The 27,304-nt window shown below is 34.2% G+C and overlaps 1 protein-coding gene across 8 annotated transcripts in view; it reads left to right on the forward strand.

Annotated features, from left to right (window-relative positions):
* Nucleotides 1–27,304, forward strand: part of Pam (peptidylglycine alpha-amidating monooxygenase) — a 292,525-nt gene that overhangs the window by 155,874 nt on the left and 109,347 nt on the right. For all 8 annotated transcript variants that reach the window (XM_077800613.1, XM_077800609.1, XM_077800620.1 and 5 more), the window contains 2 exons: nt 6,136–6,193; nt 18,071–18,158. In XM_077800613.1, coding sequence (XP_077656739.1) covers nt 6,136–6,193; nt 18,071–18,158 — 146 coding nt within the window. The remainder of the gene's footprint in view (nt 1–6,135; nt 6,194–18,070; nt 18,159–27,304) is intronic.

Consider the following 27,304-nt stretch of genomic DNA (forward strand, 5'->3'; position numbering starts at 1 on the left):
TTATCTTTTTTACTTTCAGTTTTTTGAGGTTATTTGTTTTAATGCAAATAAGTTACTTATCTTTAGTTTCAGTTTTCTATCTTTTTTAAAATATATATGACAGCAGAATGCATTACAATTCTTATTACACACATAGAGCACAATTTTTCATATCCCTGGTTGTATACAAAGTATATTCACACCAATTCATGTCTTCATACCTCTACTTTGGATAATAATGATCATCACATTCCACCATCGTTAATTACCCCATGCCTACACCCTTCCCCTCCCACCCCTCTGTCCTATCTAGAGTTTGTCTATTCCTCCCATGCTCCCTCTCCCTATCCCACTATGAATCAGCCTCCTTATATCAAAGAAAACATTCGGCATTTGTTTTTTTGGGATTGGCTAACTTCACTTAACATTATCTTTTCTAACTCCATACATTTACCTGCAAATGGCATGATTTTATTCTCTTTTATTGCTGAGTAATATTCCATTGTGTATATATGCCACAAATTTTTAATCCATTCATCTATCGAAGGGCATCTAGGTTGGTTCCACAGTTTAGCTGTTGTGAATTGTGCTGCTATACACATTGATGTGGCTGTGTCCCTGTAGTTTACTGTTTTTAATTATTTTGGGTATAAACTGAGGAGAGAGATAGCTGGGTCAAATGGTGGTTCCATTCCCAATTAACTAAGAAATCTCCATACTGCTTTCCATATTGGCTGCACCAGTTTGCAGTCCCACCAGCAGCGTATGAGTGTACCTTTTTCAGTTTTTCATCCTTAAAACTATACAATAACCTACCTCACTGAATTATTTTGAGAAAAAATAAGATGGAAATTTTTTAATAAAGTGAGCCTCAATGAATGTTTTCCTCTTAGCAAGGTGTTATATGCTAAGTTCTGATTAGTGTACTTCAATTATTTCAACTTTTTAACTAGTGTTGGGTGGTTGAGGTTATAGAGTCAAAGTACTTTAAAATAGGGCTCTTGGTGTTCTTCATGTGAAAAAGAAAAATCCAGCTGGTTGCTTGGTCATATCAGTGATGTAATGATTTTATTACCTGAGGAACTGTGTGTGTGTGTGTGTGTGTTTGTGTGTGTGAGAGAGAGATAGAGAGAGATAGAGAGAGAATGTATATGTGTGTGTGTGTGTGTGTGTGTGTATATATATATATATGTATATGTATATGTATATTATTTGTTATTTTTAGGTATACATGACAGTAGAGGGTACTTTGATATATTATACTTACATGGAACATAACATTTTAATTAGGATCCCATTCTTGCTTTTGTACATGATGAGGAGTTTCACTGGCTCTTTATTTATATATGCACATAGGAAGGTTCTGTTGAGGAACTATATTTTCCAACTTTTATTGATATTGTTGCGTTCAGAGTCTGTTTAAAAAAAAACAACATTGCTTGATCACAGGATTTGTGACAGTTAACCACATGGATACACATTATTATACAATGAAATTTTTAACATAACTGCTGCTTATAGCATAGAATTTAAACTTAAAGTAATCACCAATTCTTGTTGATCTACTACAGAAATCAACCTGTACTGATGAAATAATATTTTATAGTCATCTGAATAATCTTTCTTTCCCTATGCTTTAATGTGCTCATAATAATTTGGCAAAGGCTACTGTCTGATTCATACACCAAAAAATATATGTCTTATTTTCAAAAGGTCTTCACTTGCCTATAACGAATTGAGAAAGTTCGATTTTATTTAAATATTAAATATAGTCTCTTGGTGAGAAAAACAAAGGCATCGACATTTTAAAACCAGAGTGCGAAGCATGATAGTGCGAGTCTGTAATCTCAGCAGCTTGGGAAGCTGATTCAGGAGAATCACAAGTTCAAAGCCAGCCTCAGTAAAAAGCCAGGAACTAAGCAATTCAGTGAGACCCTGTCTTTAAATAAAATACAAAATAGGGCTGGGGATGTGGCTCAGTGTTGAGTGCCCTGAGTTCAATCCCTGATAACCACCACCCCCACAAATAAAAAAGACTAACTAGAATCACAATTTAAATAAAGTAAATTTGACAATAAGAAAATTACAAGAATATATTTCATTATCTCTCATGGTCTTGATGGCACAAACTTGAAGGCTTTCAAGCCCAACTCCAGCACTAACTACCTGGACAGCTTTATGTAAGGTATCTATGTAATAATCTTTCTGTGAGTCAGTTTTCATTTCTGTTAACAACAACAACAACCAAAAAATGGTATAATACCTATAAGAATCAAATAAAGTAACATTAAAAAAAATAAAAAGTGCTTACTCATATTCATCCAGCCTGAGGAGGACAGAAGTTGTAAGAGTCATCTTTAAGGCTTGGCTTTTCCAGTTGAATTGTGCAAATGACCAGTGGTTTACCTTTTTTACATAGATCTTAAGCTCTCAACTTAATTCCAGAAACTAACTCATGATAGCAAAATATTCCAGAAAAGAATCACACATGTCTTGTACAGTTGCAGAGAAAAGAATAAATTACTTTTTGATATTCTCTGTTCTATTGAACTGTGGTCTTCAGAGCCTTCAGCTAAAGGCACATTATTGATTCAATGCAGAGTGTATTTTTAAATGTACTCATATTTAGAAGAAAAAGTTTTGCATTCTCTTTTTCCAACAGAATTTAATCTTTATTCTAAAATATGGAACATAAAACTAAAATATTAAGTCAGAGTGTAATGGTGCATGGTACACCTTCTAAGGAAAACTTTGCTGTTCCAAAAGAATTGTGTAGGACAGTGCAATTTTAAACAGGTCTCTCTCATTTCTTTTTTTTTTTTTTTTTTTCCAACTGACTTCAATAGCTCAGGAAAGAAACAGTTGGAATCTGAACAATTTTCCATTACTGAGGAAGTTATAAGCCAAGAATATAAATTGATAAAAGAAAGACATTCCCAATTTATTCTATCATTTTAAATTGAGCAACGAATAGTAACAGCAAGAGTTACAGTATAAATCTGATCATTTTTTGAGTATAAATAGCGGTTTTCTTTGTTATATGTATTATATGTTATCATTGTGCTTAGTCTTATGGGTTTGGGTTTTTTGTTTGTTTTTTGTTTTGTTTATTTTTAGATTGGTGCTGGGAATGAAACCATGGCCTCAAGCATGCTAGGCAAGGGCTTTCCCACTGAGCTACACCTCAGCCATGTTATTGTTTTTATTAAAAGAACCAACTGACTGAATTTGACATATCTACTTTACATGTATAACTTGCCTATTCCTAAAAAAGCTTTCAATGGTTTATAATAAAATCAAAGAGTAAAATCAGAAACTGTTAGTTCAAATTAAAAAGAACTTTGGTTTCATTTACATCTTATCACATTTTGATCCTTTTCTGTTATAAATAGATGCTTAGCTACTTTGTTTACTTTTGGTTTTATATTTGTTTTAAAGTCATCTGTTCAGTGCTTTGAATGACCTGTAATGCATTAGTCAGATGGTCTGTGTTCAGATCCCAGCTGGTATACTTATTATTATCAAAGACAAATAAACCTGACCCTAGTGAAAGTGGTAAGAATGGATTTTTATTCAGTAGTGACAGTTGAAATAGGGAGGAATATCCATTGTGTACTTAACTTTGCCACAACAGAAGGAAAGAGACCTTTTAAAGATTAGGTTTTGCTGAGGGAAACGTGCTGGGAGTGTGAAAGGGGCTGGCATATGTGACTTTGAATTTGTTAATTGCCTCTTATTCGGAGGAGAAACAAACTTTACAACAGGAAGTAGTAGTGTAGGTTAGAGCAAGGGATAGGGAGCTGAGCATTTATCTCCTTGAATACTTGAGGAAGGTTTTGGGTAATAGAAGCTTTATATCTCAGAGTGACAGAGAAAGGACTTATAGTTGCATGCCTTCTAAAATAGCTGCTTTAATAGGGGGCTAAGGAGCCTATGACTGTGTATCATGTTTTCACTGGAACAAACATAATTTTAAAAAAATATATATTCTTTTTAGTTGTAGATGGACCCAATAGTTTATTTTTTATATATTATTTATTTATATGTGGTGCTGAGCATTGAACCCAGTGCTTCACATGTGCTAGGCAAGTGTTCTACCACTGAGCCACAACCCCAGCCCTAAAACAAACAAATTTTTTTCTGGCAGCATTCAACTTTCTCAGTCATCCAAGTGATGCAGACTTGAGCTGTTAGAAAATTTGCCAGTGTTTGCTCAAGTCTCTTAATTAATGTGTATGGGGAGAGAAACAGACAAAATGATTTGAACTGAGAGTCTGAAGCTCTTAAAGCCAATATTGCTACTTAGTGGAGAACAAGGCTCAGCAAAACAGAATTAGCTCTGAAAAGATACTTCCAAGGAGACAGTCGATTATTAGAATCTTTGTAAAGATTCTTTGTATGTAACCTTGATTTGCCACAGTTTCCTTGTCCGTAGAATGGGTAAAACAGTATCCATGTAGTAGATATGTGTTTTGAGGATTAGAGTTAGTACATGTAAAGTGCTTAAATAGTGCCTGTACCTCGTGACTTCTCAATAAATGTTTTGTTATTTTATTATCTTAAAAATGAATTTTATAGTATCTACCAAATTTGATTAATTTAGTTATCAAATGGCATGCAAGGAAAACATTGAAAAATCACATCTTACATATAATAAGCATTTTGGCTAGAAATAGCAATAGTAGCAGCAGCAGCTAAAGGAACCACGAAATGTCTTTTGGTTTTAAATTACTCATTGCTCATGATGATAAGATACAAAAGAATCTTTAGCTTATTATTTTTATTTTATAGCAGAGTAGGCATATTTTGGAACACTATTAATAGACTGGAAATATATTTATCAGTAATTGCATTCAAGATTATAAGATCCCCAATACATTTTATTTCTACAGCCTATATGTGACTTAACCTCTTATTGTGCAACCTTCAATGCTTTTCAGAATATTTCCTCATTGAGAAAATAAGATTCATTCTAAATAATTGTAAAGACTTTTAGAAATTAACTCTTTCCCCAATTGAGAAAAATAACACAGTGCATAACATGTGCAAAAATTGCAACACTGAATTGTATCTGAATTGTAACACTGATATTGTATCAAATATCAAGATATTGGACATTATTTGAACCTGTTTGCTTCCCAACACAAAACTAAAAATGAGGTTAAATTTACAATTTTTAGTTGCTGAAATTTTAGAAGCTTTATATCATGATCTCTATCCATGTTGGTGGAGGCTGTTAATTACAGCTCTATATGTAATAATAATCTATGATAAATTTTTAAATGAATGCAGCCTATCTTTGCATTGGGTATATGGTCAATCATAGCACATACTTTGCAGTGTTTGAACTTCCTTTAAGGAACTGGAGTGATAGATCCTCAAAAATTCATTGTCCTTGAATTGAAATTATCACTAAGTTTTTTTTTCCTTCCTTTCTGTTTTTAGAGATAGTGTCTCACTATGTTGTTCAGGCTGACCTTGAATTCCTGGGCTCATACCTTCTACACCCTCAGCCTCTCCAGTAGTTGGTGTGCACCACCACACCCTGCTTACTGAAAATTCTTGATGTTAATATATTTGATTGTGGAAAAAGTACCAGTTGGATGGAAGGCCAATAACTGGAAAAGAAGGAAAAATTTGAATTTAATGTTGATTTCTCCAATATGCTCCATACAACTTTTAAATTAAAGGAGAACAACTAAATGCAATATTATATTTAAGACCAACTTTTATTCATTGTATTTCCTAGTATTTGGGACACTTGTAAAGTGATTCAGGAAATTAAAGAAATTTAATTTTCCAAATAGCAAACATGTTCAAAACTAACTCTCACCATTTTCAAATAAAATACATTAAACCGTTCCACATATCATATATAGGAATCTAATATGTTGCCTTTTAACTGTGACAATACTCATGATACTTAGCTTTATAAATAGGCTCTAAAATTGTTTAGGAAAGAATCTTAGAAAAACGTTTAAGGTATCTACATTCTAAATTTAGCCCTTCTAATAATCTGCCATCTCCAAGAAGGCAGCCTCACCTGCCAGGACCAGTACGACTTTTCCAGTCATAGAGGTCATGCATTTAGCAGTTATTATTTCTTTCTTATTAGCAGAGTTTAATTTGAATTTTGTATCTTTCTTTCTTTAATAGTCTGATACATACTTCTGCATGTCAATGCGTTTGCCGGTGGATGAGGAAGCCTTCGTGAGTAAGTATTAATTGGATGGTGTGTGTGGGAGGGGGGGTGGCAGTTGCAGAGAGAACAGCTATTTGAAATCAGTGAAAGGTTCTCTTTGATGGTTATGAGCATATTAATCTTTTACTGTCAAGTTCTAAAATGCATTTATCATGCTTAATGCAGAAACAAACTAGAGACAGCCACTGAGAGACAAGATTACAAACTGTATCTGGAGAGATTCATGAGTAATAGTAGTTAAGGATTTGCATGCAGATGTCAATGGTCACCAATACCATGTGGTCCCATTTGGTATAGTATTGGCTTTCTGTCTGTGGCTGAATGCTTAATTCCACCCCACTAGACAGACTGTATATTTACCTGCTGGTTCATGCTATAAATTGACTGCACTTAGAATCATCATTGGGGAATGTTAAGACTTTACTTGTCAGAAAAGTAGATAGATACAAAGGAATGGAAGGAGAGAGAGAATATAAAAAGGAAATAAGGAAGGGAGGAATGGAGAAAGAAGGACCATCCATCCTGTTGTTTATATTATAGAGTAAGAAGACTCTTAAATGACAGGTCCTTCCCCAGTGGAGCCTTTAAATCAGATAGGAAAAGTGACAAAGCACCATCTGTTTCCATCTAGGTTGTTTTAATTTAATCATCCCTATGACAGACTTTTAACTGTTTTGGGGAGAGGGATGATTGGAAAATTATTCAAGAATATTTTTTTCCACTTTACTTTTCTGTTTTGAGATGTTGATTTTGAAAAGTGATGGTAATGAGAGTTGTATTCTGGTCCCTTGAAACTAATCTTCAAGTGGGCTGAAATGGCTATTATGTGAGTTGTAAAATGTCTACCACATAGCCTTGGGGCAGTCTGAGGATGAATTTTCATGAGGTATTCCCCACAGGAATGGACATAATAGACCTGCAAAACCAGCACAACATGCATTTATTTTTCCACCATACTTTGGTGGCAATCACAACAAAACATACAAGTCATAACAACAAAATTGCCTCACTAATTAATCCCTAAGAATGAAAGTCACACCACGAGAAGTTGAACATTATCTGACTATGGTTTTGTATAGTATTTGGACATTACCAAGGAAAAAGTTAGGAAGGACAGTGCTCCCAGGTCCTGAATTGAATAACTTTAAAGGTAATAATTTAAGTTTCTAGTTGTAGTTCTTTGAGTAATCCCAGATGGGATTTAGAATTTTTATTTATAATTAAATATTGACAGTAAAGCTTTTTAAAATTTCACATCCACATGTTTGACGGCCTGGGAGAAAATAATATTTACTCATAAATGGAATTTTACATGGATTTCTTTTCTACCATATTTCTTTGTTCAAGGTCAGAGGTATTCTTAATTCCTACCATTTAATACTTGCTTTGAAGAGGAGGCTGCCTTACACACCTGAATAAATATGGCAGTCATGTGTCACAGCAATATTACAGTTCTCACATTGACAGTTACTTGCTTGTTTCTAAGGATTGAAGGTAGTATATGACACCAGGGCTAGTGCCTCTAAGGGCTATAAATATATATCCTGGAATGTGTTATTGCTCTCCTAAAGAAATGTGTTTACTTTTCCATAGTTTAAAATTGTAAAGTACAAGTGAATATATCCAAACAAAATATCCATAGGAAACACACAAGGGCTGTATTAGAATCAGGGTTCTAGATGTTTCTTCATTTTCTTAAGTAACTCTTCTAAATGATCTTCTAAGGTTAGTAATTGTTTTCAGTATTTCTTCCTTTCTTTATTGTTGAAAGAATTGCTTGAATGCTAAAGATTGGGCTACCTGTGCAAAATGGATTGTTCCATGTTCGGTGTGAGTCCTTTAATGTACTACCTCCATGGTATTTGCCACAGATATCTAGAGGTAGCCAAATTAAAACTAGAGAATTGAAAACCAAAGAGAAACATCAAGCAGTCATTTATATTAAGAAATGAGAAAGTGAAAAGGGCTTGGCTCTATAGGTTATATGTTGGGAAGGGATTATACCTAAGTTTCCAAACTCTTACAGTGGAAGTTTTGGTTGTGGGATAACCAGGGTTCTGCCACTTCAAGAGTGGGTGACTAGACAGTGGCAGGGAGACATGAAGCTTTAGCCTTTTGTGGCTTATCCCAAACTCCAAATCTCCGAATGCCTTGTCATAAGATTAGATAAATGCCTCCTTATAAGATTAGGTTAGAAATGAAGCATTGTGAAGACCCTTAATATTTTATTCATTTTAAAAAAATAGAAACTCTATTTGTCCATTCTTAAGACAATTTTGTAGCTTCTGCTTTCATTATCTGTGCCTTTTTAACTTTTGAATACCAAAAGGAAATATGACACAGGATATGATGGAGACTCACTAATGGCTTTTTTTTTTTTTTTTTTTTTTTTTTGGCCCTGGGGATAGAACCCAGGGACACTTAACCACTGAATCACATCCCAAGACCTTTTTTTAAATTTTGAGGCAGGGTCTTATTATGTTGCTTAGAGCCTTGCTAGGTTACTGAGCCTGCCCTTGAACTTGGGATCCTCTTCCTCAGCCTCCCCAGGCACTGGGATTACAGGCATGCACCACCACACCAGGTGGTGAACTTGAGATCCTCCTGACATTGGAATTATAGGCATTTACCACTGTGCCTGGCTGTTTGGCCATTTTTTAATATGGTGTTTCAAATAGTAGGCAGTTTATTCTTTTACTTTAAATTATATTCTTGTTTTAGTATAAGGAATGGTTATTTTTTAAAAAAGAAAATCACTTATTAATTTTCTCAGCAAATAAAATTTTTGTGTGTGCCATTTTTGGGTCTAGATAATGAGAATGTGAAGTATGATACATGCTTAGGAAATCAGAGCTTAGCAGAATCCCAGAAGACAAGAACACAAATGTAAAAACATAGAAAAAGGACTTTCTCCTTGAATTTTTCAAATTTCTGAAGAACATACAAAAAGAGAACAATTTAGATAGCTAATTATGACTAAGACCAACATTCTTGATAGTGTTAAAAGTCAGAATATCATTTGAGTAATCCACGATTTTGGCTTTATGTTTGTGTGTCAAATGGTTTTCAATAAACATCCTTCTTAATATTGAGAAAATACCATGATGGTATATATGTGTGTATGTGTATATATGTGTGTATATGCTACATATGTAACAAATGTACATGTAAGCATATACTATGATGGGTTTATATATCTGTATTAAATATTAAATATTAATTAAAGTAGGCATTTTGGGATATAGTTTAATGAAAATGATTTTTTCATATTTTGAACAAAATCATAGCTTTTCCTATGCATTGCTTTTGTTTACTGTTTTAAAAAGAAATCACAAAATTGGAATTGGTAAAGGTTGGATAAAATCTGCATTTGACCACTGAACTGTGTTGCTGTCTAAAAGGTGTTTTACGGACACTCAGAGGAATTGGCTCTGACAGCAGTCCACTCAGCCAAGAAATTTGACTGTCATCTTCATCCACTTGCTTTCCCTCACATGGGCGACCAGTAAATAAATGTGTCTTTTCCTTAGTGAATGATGGCAGATCCCTATCTATCAAATTACACTATACAAATGAGATAGTTGCCATTGAATTCAGAAATAGATGAAATTAATCTAATGATTCATTGTTTTTCATTTTCTTGGGCTTTCTCTCTTAGTATGTAGAACAATTTCCATTACAGAATTGCAGTTAGGTTTGAGTATTTCCAAATGTGACCTTTCTTAAACAAATTACATATTGAAGTGAAAATGGGATACTTTGAAAACTGCAGTAATGGTCTAATTTTAAACATCTTTGTGAGTCACTGTAAAGACCAAGGTCTATCAGGCAACATTGTTTATATCCACATTTTATAGCTTTGATAGCAGCTATTAGAAGGGTGTATATTTGTGCGTGCACATGGGTATGTATGTTGGAACACACATATACATGTGTGAGCACCCATCACCTGAGCTGATTGAGTATCCTTTCCTTTCTCCTTACTAGAATTTTCTCCAACATGAATAACAAATAGTTTTCTGTGACTCATATTACCATTGAGAACCTTCTAACAGGCACCATAGGTAACTTTTTCTGGTTTCTTAGTGAAAGCTGCTTGGAAAGAATTATTATAGATGATGTAAATATGATACTTAATACCAGAGGTTTCTGATGAGTAGATAAACCCAATTTCTTTAGTCATACTCATGAAGGAGAAGTTGTTGCTATATTCCTTTTGTCAGACACTCAGTTTGTCTTGAATGCCCTCAAACATTTGGTCATCCACATACCCACATGACAACCCCTAATGACTCCCAGACTTTTCTCAGGTAATAAAAAATGGTGAGAAAAGGAGTAGGAACCATTTTGTTATATTTTATAAGCTAAGAGAAGGAATTTCCTCAATTAGATACATCTCGTAGTCACAAAACTTGTTGACATAGCTATTTTAATGCAATGATTAAGTATCACCTACCTAGTAAAATGGCCAATTCAGAAAGCCCAGGTTTGGATCAAATTTGATATGTAGATGTCCATAAGTGGAGGGAATTATGATATTTTGAGCTCTGTCACCTTTCTGCTACCAAATAGTTAACTGAGAATCCTTTCCCTTCTCCTTCCTAGTATACTTCCTTCTGAAGTATCCATTTCTGTTATTTCAGAAAGAGGTGGTGTTAAGCTCTGAAGAGATCATGGTAAACTGATCTGGTCAGAGAATGCCACAGGGGAGATTGGCAAGCTTTGATCAGGACCTGGGAAGATGGTTTATTTGTTACATAGAGGAACATATAAACATAGGGACCAATAGTATGAACGCAAAGGAACACATGGGGCACAAAGATACAAGACAGCATCATATAGTGGCTAAAAGAGCAAGCTCTGAGCCAGATGACTCTGCATTCAAATCCCAACCTCACTTACTAGATATATAACCAAGGACAAGTCTCTTCTCAAGGATCATGTGTTTGTAAGGAAAAGGGACCAGACTCTGGGTCTTTGTAAGAAGTAAATAGGTGCCTTGCAGTAAATGTTAGCAGATATGATTCTTATGTAAGTAGGACTGCCATATGAAAATTAAGAGGTGAATATAAGGGTGCTGTCATATTGGAAGTGAGGTGAGCTCAGAGACTGGTATGATATTATATATGACCTTAAAAGCCAAGAAGTAGGATTTGGATTTGATTCTGTAGGCAATTAATAAAGGACTATTATAAGAATTACATTACAAAAATAGGGCTTAGTGATGCTTATCCTCTTTTATTTTGTGTGGTTTGGCTGATAGTCTCTTTATTGATTTTTAAGTTAGTTCTGGTATATACTAACAAAAAGTTCAATTTTAAAAGCCTATCACCTAGAAGTTTTGTTCCTAGTGTTGAACTCCTTTACTCAGGCATAAGGATTATTTCATTTTAAATTTAGTTCAATAGATAGGCTTGCTCAGGTGTCTTATTTCTTGGTTAATTTGATAACAGCAGCTGAAAGTCCCCACAAACTACATTAAGGATTCTTTATGAATTGTACACCGTTGACCGTGCTAGCAAGAGTTAATGACACTTTCTCTAGTAAGCTTTCTGATTAAAAATATTCAAGCAAAAGGTCTTTGCTGAAGGTAGATTTGCTTTATGGTTATGAGGGAGGCTAGCAGATGATATAATATGCCATTGCTGCAGCTTTTTAACATTGCTGGCAAATGGACTGTGGTGCTCTGGGCTTTACATTTATCTGTATCTTCTTGGCCCAACTGAAAGATTGTGAACATTATGGTTGATCATATCCTACACTTAAGTTACAATTTAGAGCATTACTATCTTCAATTCCTTTGAACACTTTTTGAGGTATAAAGTTTATTTTTAGAAAATAAAAAAAAAGCTTAAGGATATAGTATTAAGATTTGGGAGCCTGTAAATTTTTTTAAATCATGATATTTCTTTTTATGTTATTGTTTCTTAAACCTTACACTTACCAATTCTCCCTGTTGAATATGGCTTAAAAGTGCTAGCAACATTAGGAAACTCTTTTTTTGCAGATGTAAACATAATAACCGAAGTTTCATTGTATGTCTGCTTCAGACCTCAATCCTAAAAGGATTATACGATGTAGTAGAGTCCCAGTGATCTCTTTTAATAAAACAATTCTAAAAATGCCAATTAATTTTTATCTTCAAAAACTTTTTATAATTTATTTTGTGCTATACTTTTAAAAGAGCAATATAATCCCAATTTAACTATGGTTTCTTAACTGAAGTCTAAGTATGCTCACACAATAGGATATATCCAGCCATTGAAACTGTTGATTACAATTAGAATTACCTATTACTCACCTCTGACTTATGAGGATTTGATTAAGAGATTGATGGGGGATGGGAAGGGACTGATCCAGTATTAACCCTGGGCACTTTATTTTTAACAAACTCCATAGGTAATTCCAATGCACAGCATAGGTTAAAAAATACTGCTGAAAAAAATTATTTAACAATTTATATAATAAATAAAACACTGTGTATAATGATTCCACTAGGAGGAAAGAAAAAGTTAATAATGATTATCTCTAATGCAAATATAAGCAACAGTTCTAGAATGGAAATCCAAATGTGAGTTTGTTCATTAGGTTAATATCCATGGTCTACAGTATCCCTCCATTATGTATCATTAACTAAAAAGGGTGTTGAAGCCATGCCCACTGGTAATTTAGGATTCACGATGTGTGCATGGGTATCTCCACCATTGCTGGTTCCTCCCCTGGGCTGTGTACGTTTGTCACAGGCCTTCCATATCCTGAGAATGGCAGATACGGTGATATTTGACATGTACAGCTGGATATCTCCTTGGCCAAGAAAAATTGAAAGCCAAGTGCTAAATGAAACTCTCTTCTAAGTCACATTCTTAGAGAATATTATGGCCCTGGTTGTAGTCTGATGTTAGCTAAGAGAGGCAATACATTCTTAGAACAAATTTTGCTTAGAACTCCAGAAAATATACCTAGTTATCTCTCTGCTCAATACATATACTTTCAAGTCTTTCATTTCAGATGACGCTACCTTAGAGAAATCCTCCAACCTCTGCACTTTCAGTGCATCATATTTCCTTTAATTATCGTCCAAGTCACTATTTCTGAAGTTTGGGGCCTTGAAAGATATTTGGTTCCCAGGACTTACCTATAGAATTTTCCCTGATCGAACACATCAGGTGTTCTGAACTGCTGATACCCGTTGAGACTGAAGTACCATTTCCAGTTAAGCAGCTGTCATGTCTGTATTGAGTTGGAAAAGGTGGTGGCACTTTTAATCTTACGGGATATAATATTCCCTCACATTCTCACAAGGCTGCATTTTGAGCTGTTTATCACCATCCCAAAGCTGCCTTTGTTTATTCTGCCTGTCAGAATTGCACACTTAAATGCAGTTGTTTTCATTATTGTTCTCTAGCTCTCTTCCCTTTGAATCCTTTACTTTTTGGTATACTGATTTGCATTGTGTTGAAATCTCCTACATAGTCATAAATGTGTCTTGTGCTCAGTGGACTTTATTCTTATTTTTAAGGAATGGGGTCTTATTATTATTTCTGTAATAAGTAGGAGTGGAGCAAATCCAGGAAGAGAACCTGTCAGACTAATCTTTTTCCACCTGGCCCCTTCCCACCACAGGCAGGCCTTTTAATGAAATTATCTAAGTACTGCTTTATTTAAAGGCATCTTCTGTTTGTTTTATACTTATTTTTGATATGCATTTTTTTTACTGGAGGTAATTTTTACTTCAATTTTCAATAAATTATACATTAAGCTTAATTATATAAATACTGATTAACCTTTTGCTTAGGATATGAACAAAGGTGGTAAGTTGCATGTTTCATCTTGTACCAATTTATCAATTAAATTATTTCTTGAGTGTCTGGAGGAATTTGTGAGTCAGTTTGAATAAAGTTTTCAAGAGAGGGAACTGAACAATTTTTTTTACTGCTGCTTAAAGACATACATTTATTTTTTTCTTTTTAGACATGGGAATTAAATGTAGCTAATAAGAGTTCAGTATGAAACAAATAAATGATACTTAAAAGATTATGTCAGAATGAGAAAAAAATGTGGTTAGAGAATTTGTTTTTTGAGTAATTAAGATTTACTTTTTACTTCACAGAAGACAGTCAGAAGATCTTTTTCAATAAGCAAAAGGCCAGGAAAACACTTTTCTTTCCAATAAAAAGCCTCAGAGATTGCATGTTGTTGTCTTTATGATCTGTTCCTCTTCCCACCGATTCTTACTTGAATCTTTTGCTTATTAATAATTTTATAAAGTTACTGATGGCTCACCCTTTTTCCAAAGAGGTTATTTTGCCTTGTTTCAAAGAAGCATGCACAAAGAATTAACATTAAAAAAAGTCATTGATATCTTCTAAATGGATCACAACAGTTCAAGGCTTTCCCTATTGCTCTGCCCTGAGCCTTCCCTCTGGTTTTATTCATCTTTAGTGCGTTTGTCCAACTTTACAGATTCTGGGTTTAATCTCTGAGTGATTCCCAAATAGATAGTTCTCTGAACTCTTTCTTGAAGAAAACATAGGATTCCAACTCAGCTGGAATTTCCACTTGAGTTTGTAGCTAATGCCTAAAACCCATGTTGTTTTGCATCTAACAGTCTAATCTTGGAATAAACTACCCTTGACCCTGTTAATTTGTGACCAAAATTCCAAGGATGATTCTATGATAGGAGATCTGTCCACCTCTAATAAGATAATCGCAGGGCTGGAGATCATGTAATCATCTACATGAGTTATGAAAAAGCAGAGGAATCAGCCTCTTTCCCTTGTTTGACAACCCCTCATAGGTTAGTGGAGTGATAATATCTAAAAAGAATGTAAGGATGGTGGTACTCACCTGTAATCCCAGTAACTCAGGAGGCTGAAGCAGGAGGGTTGCAAGTTGGAGACTAACCTCAGCAACCTAGCAAGGCCCTAAGGCCTTAGTGAGACCCTGACTCAAAACTTTAAAAAGTGGCTTAGAATGTGGCTCAGCGGTTATGTGACCCTGAGTTTAATCCCTGGTACCAAAGCAAAAAGAGAGAAAGAAAAGAGAAGAGGGGAAGGGAGGGGAAGGGAAGGGAAGGGAGGGGAGGGGAGGAGAAGGGAGATGAAAAGAAAAGAAAGGATACAGTCAGATGAAAAATTAGTAGATGTCCATAGGGTGATTAAGCAATTTGACAAAATTGAATATAAAATTACAAATCTGTTATCTACCAAAATAAATTTAAGGTGAATAAATAATAAATAACTTCCAGGTCTTTTGCCTTAGGGCTTTTAAAATTTTTCTTCTGCTGGGAGGATTCTGGACATGAGGAAAGAAGTCCTGCACTAATGTTGAGAGTGGTCTGTGAAGTGGAATCCCTTTTTCTTCCTTCTGTTTCTCTTGCTAACAAACTTCAGTTTAGTATCAATATGATTTTCTATGAGTTGTGAAGTGTTGCAATTTCCAGTTGATTCTTTCCTTCCAAGGTATCTTTAATTTCCTAGTTCTACTGTATTCTTTGGTGATAGACTATAAACAATATTCTCTTTTTTGTTTTTTTTATACATTTTTTAAAAATTTTCCACAATTTTTATTGGCACATTATAGTTATACATCATGGTGGAATTTGTTGTTACATATTTTTATGTGCATGCAATATAATGATATGATGGCCACTATCACTCCACAACACTTTTTTTGTTGATAGACTTTTTCTGTGATATGGCTTAAAGTTATATTGTCTATTTTCCAACATTCTCTCTTTCCTGTTTTTTTTTTTAATGGTGGTATGAAAACCTCAAATTTTGGTTTTTAGACTTTAAGTTATTATTTTCAGTATAGTTAATACACATCTTTTTATTTCCTCTGAAAGTTGTAAGTCAAGGCAGCACATAGTAAGGCCCCTCAGTTTTCTGATAGCCACACTTTGCAAGTGGTGGGGCCACAGTTTGATAAAGAACACTTCTTTATTTGATAAACACTCATATCTCAGCTGCATATTTTAACAACAAATGATGTTTTACTAAATTATGAAATCAACCCAGACAGGTGCCCACACAGCTATATTGGTTTGTGAAACAGACCAAAATAGTTAATAGACGCAGTTTTGTACACACTTGAGACTTGAGGTCATTTACCTCAAAAAAAGCTAGCATTTTTTTAAGCTGAACTTTATTTTTATTGTTACAGCTTTTTGGTTATACATAGTAGTTGGGTTCATCCTGACAAATTCGTACATGCATGGAAATTGATTTCAGTTCATGATCCCCATATTCTCTCCTATTCTTCCTCCTCCCCCTCTCCCTTTCTCCTTCCTCTATTCTACTAGCATTCCTTTCGCTCATCTATTAATTTGTATTTGTTCCTTATGTAATCTTATTCTTTCCTCCCCCTTTCCTTTATTTTACTTTAGCTTCCACATATGAGAAAACATTCAACCTTTGAGTTTCTGAGTGTGGCTAATTTCACTTAGCATGATATTTTCCAGTTTCATCCATTTACTGGCAAATGCCATAATTTCATTCTTTTAATGGCTGAGTAGAACTCCACTGTGTATACATGCCACAATTTTTAATCCATTCATCTATTGATGTGCACCTGTCTGGGTTGATTTCATAATTTAGCTATTTTGAATTGTGCTGATATAAACATTGATGTGGCTGTGTCACTGTTGTATGCTGATTTTAGATCTTTGGGGAAAGTAGCCAGAAGTGGGATAGCTGGGTCATATGGTGGTTCTGTCACTCAGTTTTTGAGGATCTTCCAAACTGCTTTCCAGAGTGGTTATACTACTTTGCAGTCCCACTGACAAAGTGTTCCTTTAATTATTGTTATTTGTATTCTTGATCATTGCCATCTGACTGGAGTAAGATGAAATTTTAGTGTAGTTTTAATTAGCATTTCACTGATTGCTAGAGATATTGAACATTTTTTCCATGTATTTATTGGTCTTTGCTTTTTTTTCATTGAGAGATTTCTGTTTAGTTATTTTGACCATTTGTTGATTGGTTGTCTTTTGGTGTTAAGTTTTTTTAGTTCTTTGTATATTCTGGATATCACACTAGAATTTTATAAGTAAAGGCAACTCATAAACTTCTACCACATGCTGGCAGCATTTTATATCAGAACAAAAAGGGATTGTGCTAAACCCCTACCAGGAGTGGGTAGGGGTACTGACCTATATAATAACATAATTTTAAAAATATTTCTCTGTTTTACTTCTGCACTAGTTTTTGCTTATAAAACTTATCTTACCACCACTATTATCAGGAGAAAAAGAGAAATGTCACTGTGTAAGCTTCAATATCCTTTTAACAAGTGCACTGAACTCACCTAGGACTTAATTTCACATTTTCTATATATTTGTGTAGATATATTTTCCACTTCTATTTTTTCTTTCCTGATAAATCATATTTCCACATACATTCCAATGACTGCTATTGTCATTTTTAGGTAATAAACTTATGTTATAAATGTTTTTGCTCACGCTTTGTTCACTGTGATTTCCATTTCACTGAACTGCTGTGGAGTGTGCTCTGGTCCTTAGCACTCTGCTGAAACCTGGACAGAAATGTAGTATGGATTTCTATGGCCTATAGCTTTCATTTTATACCCACATAATGCTTTCACCACTTTAAAGGGGGTCTTCCATTAAGAAGAATGTGTATGTGTAGTATTTCATCTGATTATTGTTTTCTCTTTTTATTGTATCAGAGTGTACTATCCTACTAAATAAAATTAAGTCAAGCTTATCTTAAGGAAAAAGATAATTTATAGAACCAGGGTATTCTATCATTAGAACATAGAACCATCTTTATTATACAGGTATTCAGTGTTCTAAGACATAGTCTCTTGTGATATTGTGTGTAGAAGTACAACTTGTATTCACATTCATGTATTTTTTTTTTTTAACAGTTGACTTCAAACCTCGGGCCAGCATGGATACTGTCCATCATATGTTACTTTTTGGATGTAACATGCCTTCCTCCACTGGAAGTTACTGGTAAGGATATTGCACTCACAATATAGAAAGGTAGAAAATGTGTGGATTTTATAAGTACCAAGCATATTTGTGCAAGTATTTTACAACTGATTAATAGGTAGAATTTTTTCACAAAAAAACATTGTTCATTGGCATTACATGGCTATTATGGTTTATAACAGTTACTGAGCTCACTATGGAGCATATGTATTAGTCTTTGTCACTGACTTAATAAATAATTGTCTATTGTTATATATATGTGCAGATGCAGAAGGCTTGAGAAGAAAGCCTAAAATTTCATAATATTGATACTATGATGTTACTTGTTTTAGATTTCACCCAAAGAACATGGTAATTCTATTCATTCAGTTCTCTTTTGACCCTGACACTGCAAGGTGATTTGACATACCATTTCATCCTAATATCTCTGCAAAGCATGTATTATTATCCTCACTTTACAGAGAAGAAGGCTCAATCTCTGAGAAATTTAGTAACTTGCTCAGCGTAACACAGCTGGTTGTTATAGACAAGTATTGAACCTTAATTTTTTTTGGTTCCAAATCCAAAGTTATTTCCATTTTATCACATTGACTCTTTGTTTATTCAAATAATTATTGCAGTTTTAGAAATTATTTTAATCACTCTGATGAGTTTAAATTGTATGTCATGAACAATTAGTAAACCTCTATTGGATGCATGCCAAGGGCCAGAATGGTAGTAGATATCATGGGAGATTCTAGATTAGATATGTTTTTACACCCAGAAGTTTACACCATAATTATGGCTTGAGATCTTCCCTTTCTCTCTTTTCTTCTTTTCTTTTCTCTTCCTTGAAGATCAGTGAACTCTGAAAAGACAATCTTCTTAAACCTCATATTTTTTCCTGATATTCAGAATTACTGTTACATATTTAACAGTCCAGAATGACGGAGTACTTTGTCTTCACTGAGAAGGGATCGGTTTTGATGTCCTGTCTCTTCATAATCATGTAGACTGATAGACCTTTCACTGTGCATCCCAATATTCATTAGTCTGCTGCAAGGCATGCAGCAACAGCTTTCTAGTCATTTTTATAATAAACAATTGTAATATGTATTTGAAACTGTTAAAAATACAGAACAATTAGTGGAAATCTCTATGGACCAAGTACCATCAAAGCATTTGTTAATAGGCTTAAGTTATTTGATGAAAGGGACATATTACATAGGATCCAAACTCATGTAACTCGTTTTATGTAAAATTGGACTCTGCAAATCACAGTTAATATCCTTTGATATCAAAATTCCAGTCTTTGCTCTTCAGTAAATTTTTGTAAATAAAATTCTAGGATTAAAAGATTATTCTGTGACAGCCTTTTCTGAATCATATTCAGAAAATCATATCCTTTGGCTTTATGCTTTAAAAATATTCTTCTGAAATTAGCAATATTTACCTTTGGATTAGAATTACTGAAAATTGCTGGGAGGGGTGTAAGCTTTTAAAATCTCTTTTAGCTTCATCTCCATTGAAATGCTATTATGAATCTAATTGTTGAGAAAAATTACATTAAATTAGGACTAATTCATTGTTTTCATGTTAAAGGAATATCAAAACAAGAACATTATTTTGATACTTTTAAAATATTTATTAGTATAGTTAAATATGCTATTTTGGAATTATGTCTATATTGACCAAAAGACTTCTAAGTATCAAAGATATAAAGAAAGAGAATAATCAAAGAAAATATATATGAAAGTGAAAACAGAAATTGTTAATGTATTTGCTATATATGATTTTGCTAAAACTACAACTTGAAAGGCAACAGGGAAGAATGAGAGAGCAGTGAACTAACTGGCTGCATTTCCTGGGTAAAATATTTAGCCCATTTGTATCAGAGTTGGTTTCTTCATTTTAGCAAAAGCTTTATGCTAGATGACTTATAAAACTCTATTCTAAAATTCCATAATTCTGTGGGTATACACTGCATACTAATGCTGAGTCAGATATAGAAGAGTTATTACCAGCAGTGGTTTCTCACCTCAAGCAAGCAGCACACTGAGTTTTACAGTTAGTTGCATCATTGAGTAATTAGAATTTTTTATAACACTACAGCCATATCAATTTAAATAGAATATACAGTATCTGCCTGCTAGCCCATACTACCATTTAATCTATAGATTTGTAATAATCGGCCTCATAACCATAAAGCAAGGACAATAATTGATGCTATTATTCATCTTCTTTAAACCAAGCCCAGAGCCTTCATTTAACATTCCAAAGTAGATGTGGGATCTGCTCAATATGCAAAGTAGAATAAGTAAAACTGCACCAAAACTGCACTAAGTAAAACTGGTCTGTTGACTCTGACTTTATAATTCTTATTTTCCATTTAAAGATGGTATACAGGCTGGGGATGTGGCTCAAGCGGTAGCACGCTCACCTGGCATGTGCGGGGTACTGGGTTCGATCCTCAGCACCACATAAAAATAAAATAAAGATGTTGTGTCCACCAAAAACTAAAAAATAAATATTAAAAAAATTCTCTCTCTCTCTCTCTCTCTCTCTCTCTCTCTCTCTCTCTCTCTCTCTCTCTTTAAAAAAAAAATAAAGATGGTATACAATGTTTATCCCTCAGTTATCCCTCAATATTTGGTAAAATCCATCCCCCACTTATTCTTTAAGAGGTCACAGTATATTTAATGAGCTGAACTTTTAGGTTGCTTCACCAGAACATCTTCACCTCCACCCTCAACGCCTCACAAGCTCAGCTCTGTAACATTCAGGTATTTTCCTATAGTTTGGTCTCCTTTTCTCTTACCTGAATTCTAATACTAATTAACAAAAATCTATCGGTGTCAAGTGTCTTGTATTCTTTCCCTTAAATTCTTGAGTCATGAAATTTATCATACTCATTTTACAGTGACAAATCTTTTCTTCAGTTGTTCCAGGATATAGACAGCATTTAAATGAAGACTCCCAAACCTTCACATATATTTGGGCTATGGTACTTAGAATGACTTTTGATGCTTAAATATGTCAAGAATTCTTTCCCACTTCAGAGAAATCTTTGGGGAATACAAAGCTATTTTAACAAAAGAAGAACACACTAATAAGATATTTTAACACCAAAATGAAAATGTCAAACTTGGATTTTCTCTCTTCTGTATTTCTTAGGATATCCCCTCCCCACTCCTCACTGCTTTTTCACTTGAGTGTTCTCTTTTCATTGCCAGCACATTGGAAAATAGGTATGTCTTTAATATAGAAAACATTTTTGCCTGAAATTATGAAGTTATAATTCATCCTGTGTCTTCAGGCAGCACTTTTAATATGAAGGCAAAGAGCTATTCTGATGATGTTTCACTGTTGTGCTGCCCTCCTTTGCTCTTTGTAATTGCCTCTTTCTACTGTTCATTAAAATATATTTACAGTTATATTAAGTTTACATGAAAATAGTAGACACAGCATGAAGCAGTTTTCATTATGAAGTCATTTTAATTTTAAAGTTTTTTTTTTTTCCTTCAACATGCATTCTGGTCTTTTGTGTCTCATTCCAAATTAGCAGCTCACACTGGTAATGTGTCTAGTTAATTATGTGCATGTGCATTTAAATTGCATACATTGATGTGAACCTTTTAATATACTGTAGGGTGGTCCCTTTATAGTTAGAGTGGGCCTGATGCTCAATTCCAAATTAACATACCTCTGGAGGATGCAAATAAGGACCAGCTGATTGAAAAGCAGCGGCTCTGCTGACCCATGTAAAGGAGGCAACAGAACCTGTCAGGTGTAAGCCTAATGCCTTCTTTCTTAGGCTTTAAAGGAGGAGACATGTAGGGACCCATGGAGAGTTACAGCACCAAGAATTGAAACAAGTACAGAGATAGCATGATGTGTTGGACTTTATTTGTACTTGCAGATTTAATTCAAAGCATAGCAATTTTAAGTTACCCAGATTTGTTGGCTGAATATGAGCCATGAATGAGCAGCTCTTTGGGCTGTGTGTGCATGTGTGTGTGTGTGTGTGTGTGTGTGTGTGTGTGTGTGTGTACTTACTTGCGTGCATTGGGGAGAACCCCCAAGACTGGATCCCAGAGCCTTTCATACACTAGGCAAGGCAAGTGTTGTACCTTGAGCCATATCACCAACCCCTCTTTTGGGATTTTTAGAGAAGGTAATGAAATGAAGGTGCTGAAAACTGGGCAATTTTTATTTTTATTTTCATTTTTTTAAAGAGAGAGTGAGAGAGGAGAGAGAGAGAGAGAGCAAATTTTAATATTTATTTTTTAGTTTTTAGCGGAATATTTTAATTTAATATTTATTTTTTAGTTTTTTTGTATGTGGTGCTGAGGATCGAACCTGGGCCACACGCATGCCAGGCGAGCGCGCTACTGCTTGAGCCACATCCCCAGCCCAAAAACTGGGCAATTTAAATGTAAGAATTTATACTGATCACCACTAGAAAACAGAAATTTTTTAGTAGATCTTGGAAATTAAAATATTGCATTTCTTTGTTCTTTGACTACTTTATTTTGTTTTTGCTCCTTTTTTAAATGATGAATGGTTAGCCTCTGAGAGTTTCAAGTTTTGAAAATTATGATTTTTGTTCATATAAATTAGTTTGGCATCTGGGGTAACTTTGAGTGCTTTCTTTTTTTCTAAATGTATGATCAAAGGCTTGTGCATTTTCTGGTGAGCACAGGATATAGAGCTTAAAGCAACATTGTCAAACCTCAAGATTGTGTGTTCTAAATATGGGGAAACCTAGATACTGTTTCACAATATAGTGACTACAGATAATTTATGTACTATATATTCCAAAAAGGTAGACGAGAGCATTTTGAAAGTTTTTACCACAAAGAAATGATAAACATCTGAGAAATAAATATACTTAACTTGATTTAAACATTATACAATGCATATTGTATAGTGTAGTATTGAATAATATTGAACATTACATGTATACCATAACATGTACAACTTTGATGTTTTTTGTATCAACTAAAAATGAAAAACAAGGACTGACATATCCACAGGATTTTGGGAGAGTAAAAGTGTGAATCATTTCATGGGAAAAAAAAAAAGAATGCAAACCAAAGCCAAAAGCACAGAGTGACATCTACTAAAAAGGAAATATATATATATATTTTTTTGAGTGATTAAAGTGAGTGGGCTTTTTATGTGTCTAGCCTTGTACTTGGGTATGATTGTCTGTGCATAGCTAAAATTATTTTTAGTTCTTGTAATTAATATTTGATTTAAAAACTATTTCTAATGACACTTTGACCAACTAATCTTTACAAATCAAAGATGGCTTCTACAGGTTGTTTGATGTTTTTTTTAAAAGAAGAGTCCCAGCTGGTTAAATGAGGCCATTTCCAGCTGTTCCAACTTGGAATCAGTCTCAAGCTAAAGCAGTAGTGCTTTACCATCCTAGGAAGCTTTAGCTTAAATCCCTTTCAACTGCTTCTATTTATTAACCACCTGCTGTGTCTTTTTAAATGCCACTATCTCCACAGGGTTCCAGATGCTGATGAGGAGAAAGAGAAAAGTAGCTAAAACATATAAATGTATGTAGAAAAAAAAGCCTGTATATGAGAAACCCTGCTTGGTTACTCATTTAAATGACTTTTTTTCTTCCCCCTTAGTGATTTTATTTTCTAGATAAGGCTATGACTCCATTGCCTCCTTCATGATGGTAATGATTCATTGGTCAAGAAGGGAGAAAGGTATTTGCATATGCTGCCTTTATACTCCCTTTCCAGATCTCAGCTACTGTCATCCATACACTCTGTGTCAAGATACACAGTATCTTCTGCAGTCCTCATTGTTTCTTCTGCCATTTGAAACTTCCAAAGTTAAACATAGGTAATGTCCTTCTCAGAATAAATAAAAATAACACAGTCTCCAAAACTGTACCATCTTTTGTTGTATACATTATAAAATGTATCATTGAGTGCAGTAGCAAATTTGGACATAAATTTCTACTCAGCTAAAATGAAGTGTCCATTTCCTTATTCCATCTTATTATTGTAAGTTACATTGTATTTCAGAATGGAATAGTAACAATGGATCAGTTCGTTAAAATAAAGTTGGTATCTGCTTCTGACTTCTAGTCATCAATGATTATGTTTCTTAGCTAAAAATTATTAGGTGTTTGGATTAGAGGATTTAATAGGAACTCCTTAGCAACTAACTAATTCTTAGTAGATTAATGTCAACTTTAATAAAATAGAATGTCATGGTTGTTACCATTTTGACAGTTTCAATAGAAACAAACCATAATTTGGGATGTTCTTCTTTCCTCAGTAGATTAGCATCTGTGTTAAGTTCTTCTTTCCTCAGTGGACTAGTATCTGTGTTAAAAAGAGTAGCAATATCACAGTACAGTCATGTATTTAGCACAGAACCAGGACTTTGAAATCAGAATATCTTGGGTTCAGATCTCAGCCCTGTTTCTTGGTAGTTGTAATAAACATTAGCTGAATGGTTTAACTTGTATTGGTTGATTTCCTCACTTATATAAAATGAGTCCAATTCTGCCTTATTGGACCATAATGAAGAATAAATCAGGTGGTATAAAGTAATGTACTTGGTGAAGTGCCAGGCACAAAGAAGTGATAGCTGTGACAATTAGCTCAGTCTCTAATAGTTATAGTGTGTATTAACCAGCTCCTATGTGCCAAGCACTTTGGCAAGCACTGAGAATACTTGTCTTATAGCCTCTGCTCCTAGGGATTTTTCTTGCCTCTCTAATCTCATTGGGGAGAGGGAGTGTAGGGGGTAGTTCCTGCAGTGCTGTTTATCAGGCTGGTACTTCTTAATCATAGTTCTTATATAACATTCTAATGAGGTATCCTCCCATTACTTGGCTAACGCAGACCCATTGCCTTGAAGTGCATATGGTATTAACTGAATTGGGGAAAATATTCTGTGGGTTTATATAGCAGTCAGTGATATTTGGATACCTGACATATGCCAAATATAATTTGGGTAGGGCATTGTATTTGTGCCATTGATATTATATTGTGTTTTTCAAAGAAACTTTCTAACTTGAGACTAATTTTCCTGGTTGTGGTTCTGTTAGATACCTAAAATTGGAATTTGAGGCCATATAAACCTAACTTGAGGGTATGACAATTTTATTCACTTGTTTATTTGGCTAAAAGAAGTAATGAGTTATCCGTTTTGATTGTCCCTGAGTGACCTTGGATTTTAAATAGACTTTAACAGATACAACCAGAGAGTACTTTAACTGACAGTCATGCTTTATTTGGATAATTCAAAATGACAGGCTAGCACTTTTTAGTACTTGGCACAGTCAGAAAATATTCATGCTATACAAATGGTTTCCCCATGGATTAGAGGTGAAAGGGTTCTATAGGAAAGGTCTAAGAATCCAGAATTGTCTTATTTTCAAATGTTAATTCTTGTCATTTTTACTATGAATACTAAGAAACCACAGGGGAATTGTGTGAACCTTTTCACATTTTAATTGGCTTAATCTAGAGGAGCCTTTAGGAGAAGGTACTAGAATGATGAGAATAAGAATTCTGGTTGATGGGACCTGAAATTACAAGAGCCCTTGATCAAAGGTTACATTGCCTCCTAGCCTTAAAACTTTCTTACTGATAGATATCTACTGAATTATCTTGTTATATTGTGTGCACATATGGATATATAACAACAAATCCCACTATTATGTATAATTTACAATGTACCAATGAGAATAGTCAAAAGAAGTTCTTAAAAAAGCTTTTTCTTACTAATAAGAATACTAACAATCACCTCTATTTTTGTAGAATTTTTTTTTAAATCAAAATACTCAATACTGTCTCCTTTTGACAATTTTGTGTGGAGAAAATCTGATGCCATTTTCTTTTAAAATGGAAATATTAAATGAAGAGGTCCAGGATTATATCCATTTGCTGTTTGTTCTTTGCTGCTGGGTGGTTATCAGTTGTAGAATCCATTTCTTTTAGCCTCTTGTTTTCTCCTTTGTTTAATCCTCTCATTCATTTAGTTTTAGAGTTAGTTTCAATATCCCAGTATCCTCCAGTGAATCATTCTTTACTCCATCTTCAGTTTAATGAATCTAAAAATTAAAATTCAGAATTTTTTAAATGAAGCTAACATTTGCTTGTGGTGCCCTTCTTTATCAGAAAAAAAAGAATAAAATAAGAAATCATTGTTTCTTTGTGAATAAATCAGTGCAACTTATGTCTTCAAATATTTGATTTTAGAATTAATTGCAAACACAAATTGCAACTTAGTTTAGATCTATTACTAATCAAAGTTTATCCTCATATAATATCCTCTGCCTGTAAGTCAATGTCATGAATTGAGCCAGAAGGGAGTATGACAGCCAGAGCTATGAATTGCCATTTGGCTGTGTAACCTTTGAAGTTACTTGAACTCTCTGAGCTTATTTAGTTTTAAAGTACCTGCCCCCTCTTTGCTGTGTTCATATGAGAGTGAATATAAGCTGCTTTGTGCAAAATACTAGGAAAATAATAATTCAAATATACTGGTGACTATGCTTTAAATGTTTTTTAAAAAATTATTTTTGTATCTGACAGTGCAGTACAATTTCAGTCAGTTCAGTTCTTTAAGTGCCTGTGCACGAAAAGTTAAAAACTAACATAGAAGCAAATTTCACCATACCTTTGCTGAAGATTTGCTAAATGCAAGGCAGGATTACAGGTGCTGGGAGTGTAGGATGGAGGCATGGCTCCAGACCTCAAAGAACTCACAGCCTGGTTGGAGAGATAGGTAAGCAAGCTAATAGGTAGGACAAGTGCTGTAGGTAAAAAGAGTGGAGGGGTGGGGTCTGAGAATAATTCTCTAAGGAGCAAAACTAGAGCCAAATCTTGAAGAAGGTGAGTGCAAGTTTTTTAGGCAGAGAACTAGAATTGGATATTCCAGGCAAAAGGGAACAGCAGAGAAGACAGAGATTAGAAACCAGCAGCAACTTGGCATGAATCAGGGGGTTCTGTCTGGAGACATAACAAGGTCCCAGATCATAAAAAGCCTTATGTGTTAGGCTTCAATGCTTGAATTTTGTTTTGACATTATTTGGGGGAAACATTTGAAAGATTTTGAGCCAGCAAATGACATAATCAAAAATATAGCTTAGAAACATTTACTAAAGCAGTTTTCTCTATTATATTTCAATCTGGTTCGTTCTA

Source organism: Urocitellus parryii, chromosome 1 (genome assembly GCF_045843805.1).
Source record: "Urocitellus parryii isolate mUroPar1 chromosome 1, mUroPar1.hap1, whole genome shotgun sequence".
NCBI classification, from domain to species: Eukaryota; Metazoa; Chordata; class Mammalia; order Rodentia; family Sciuridae; genus Urocitellus; species Urocitellus parryii.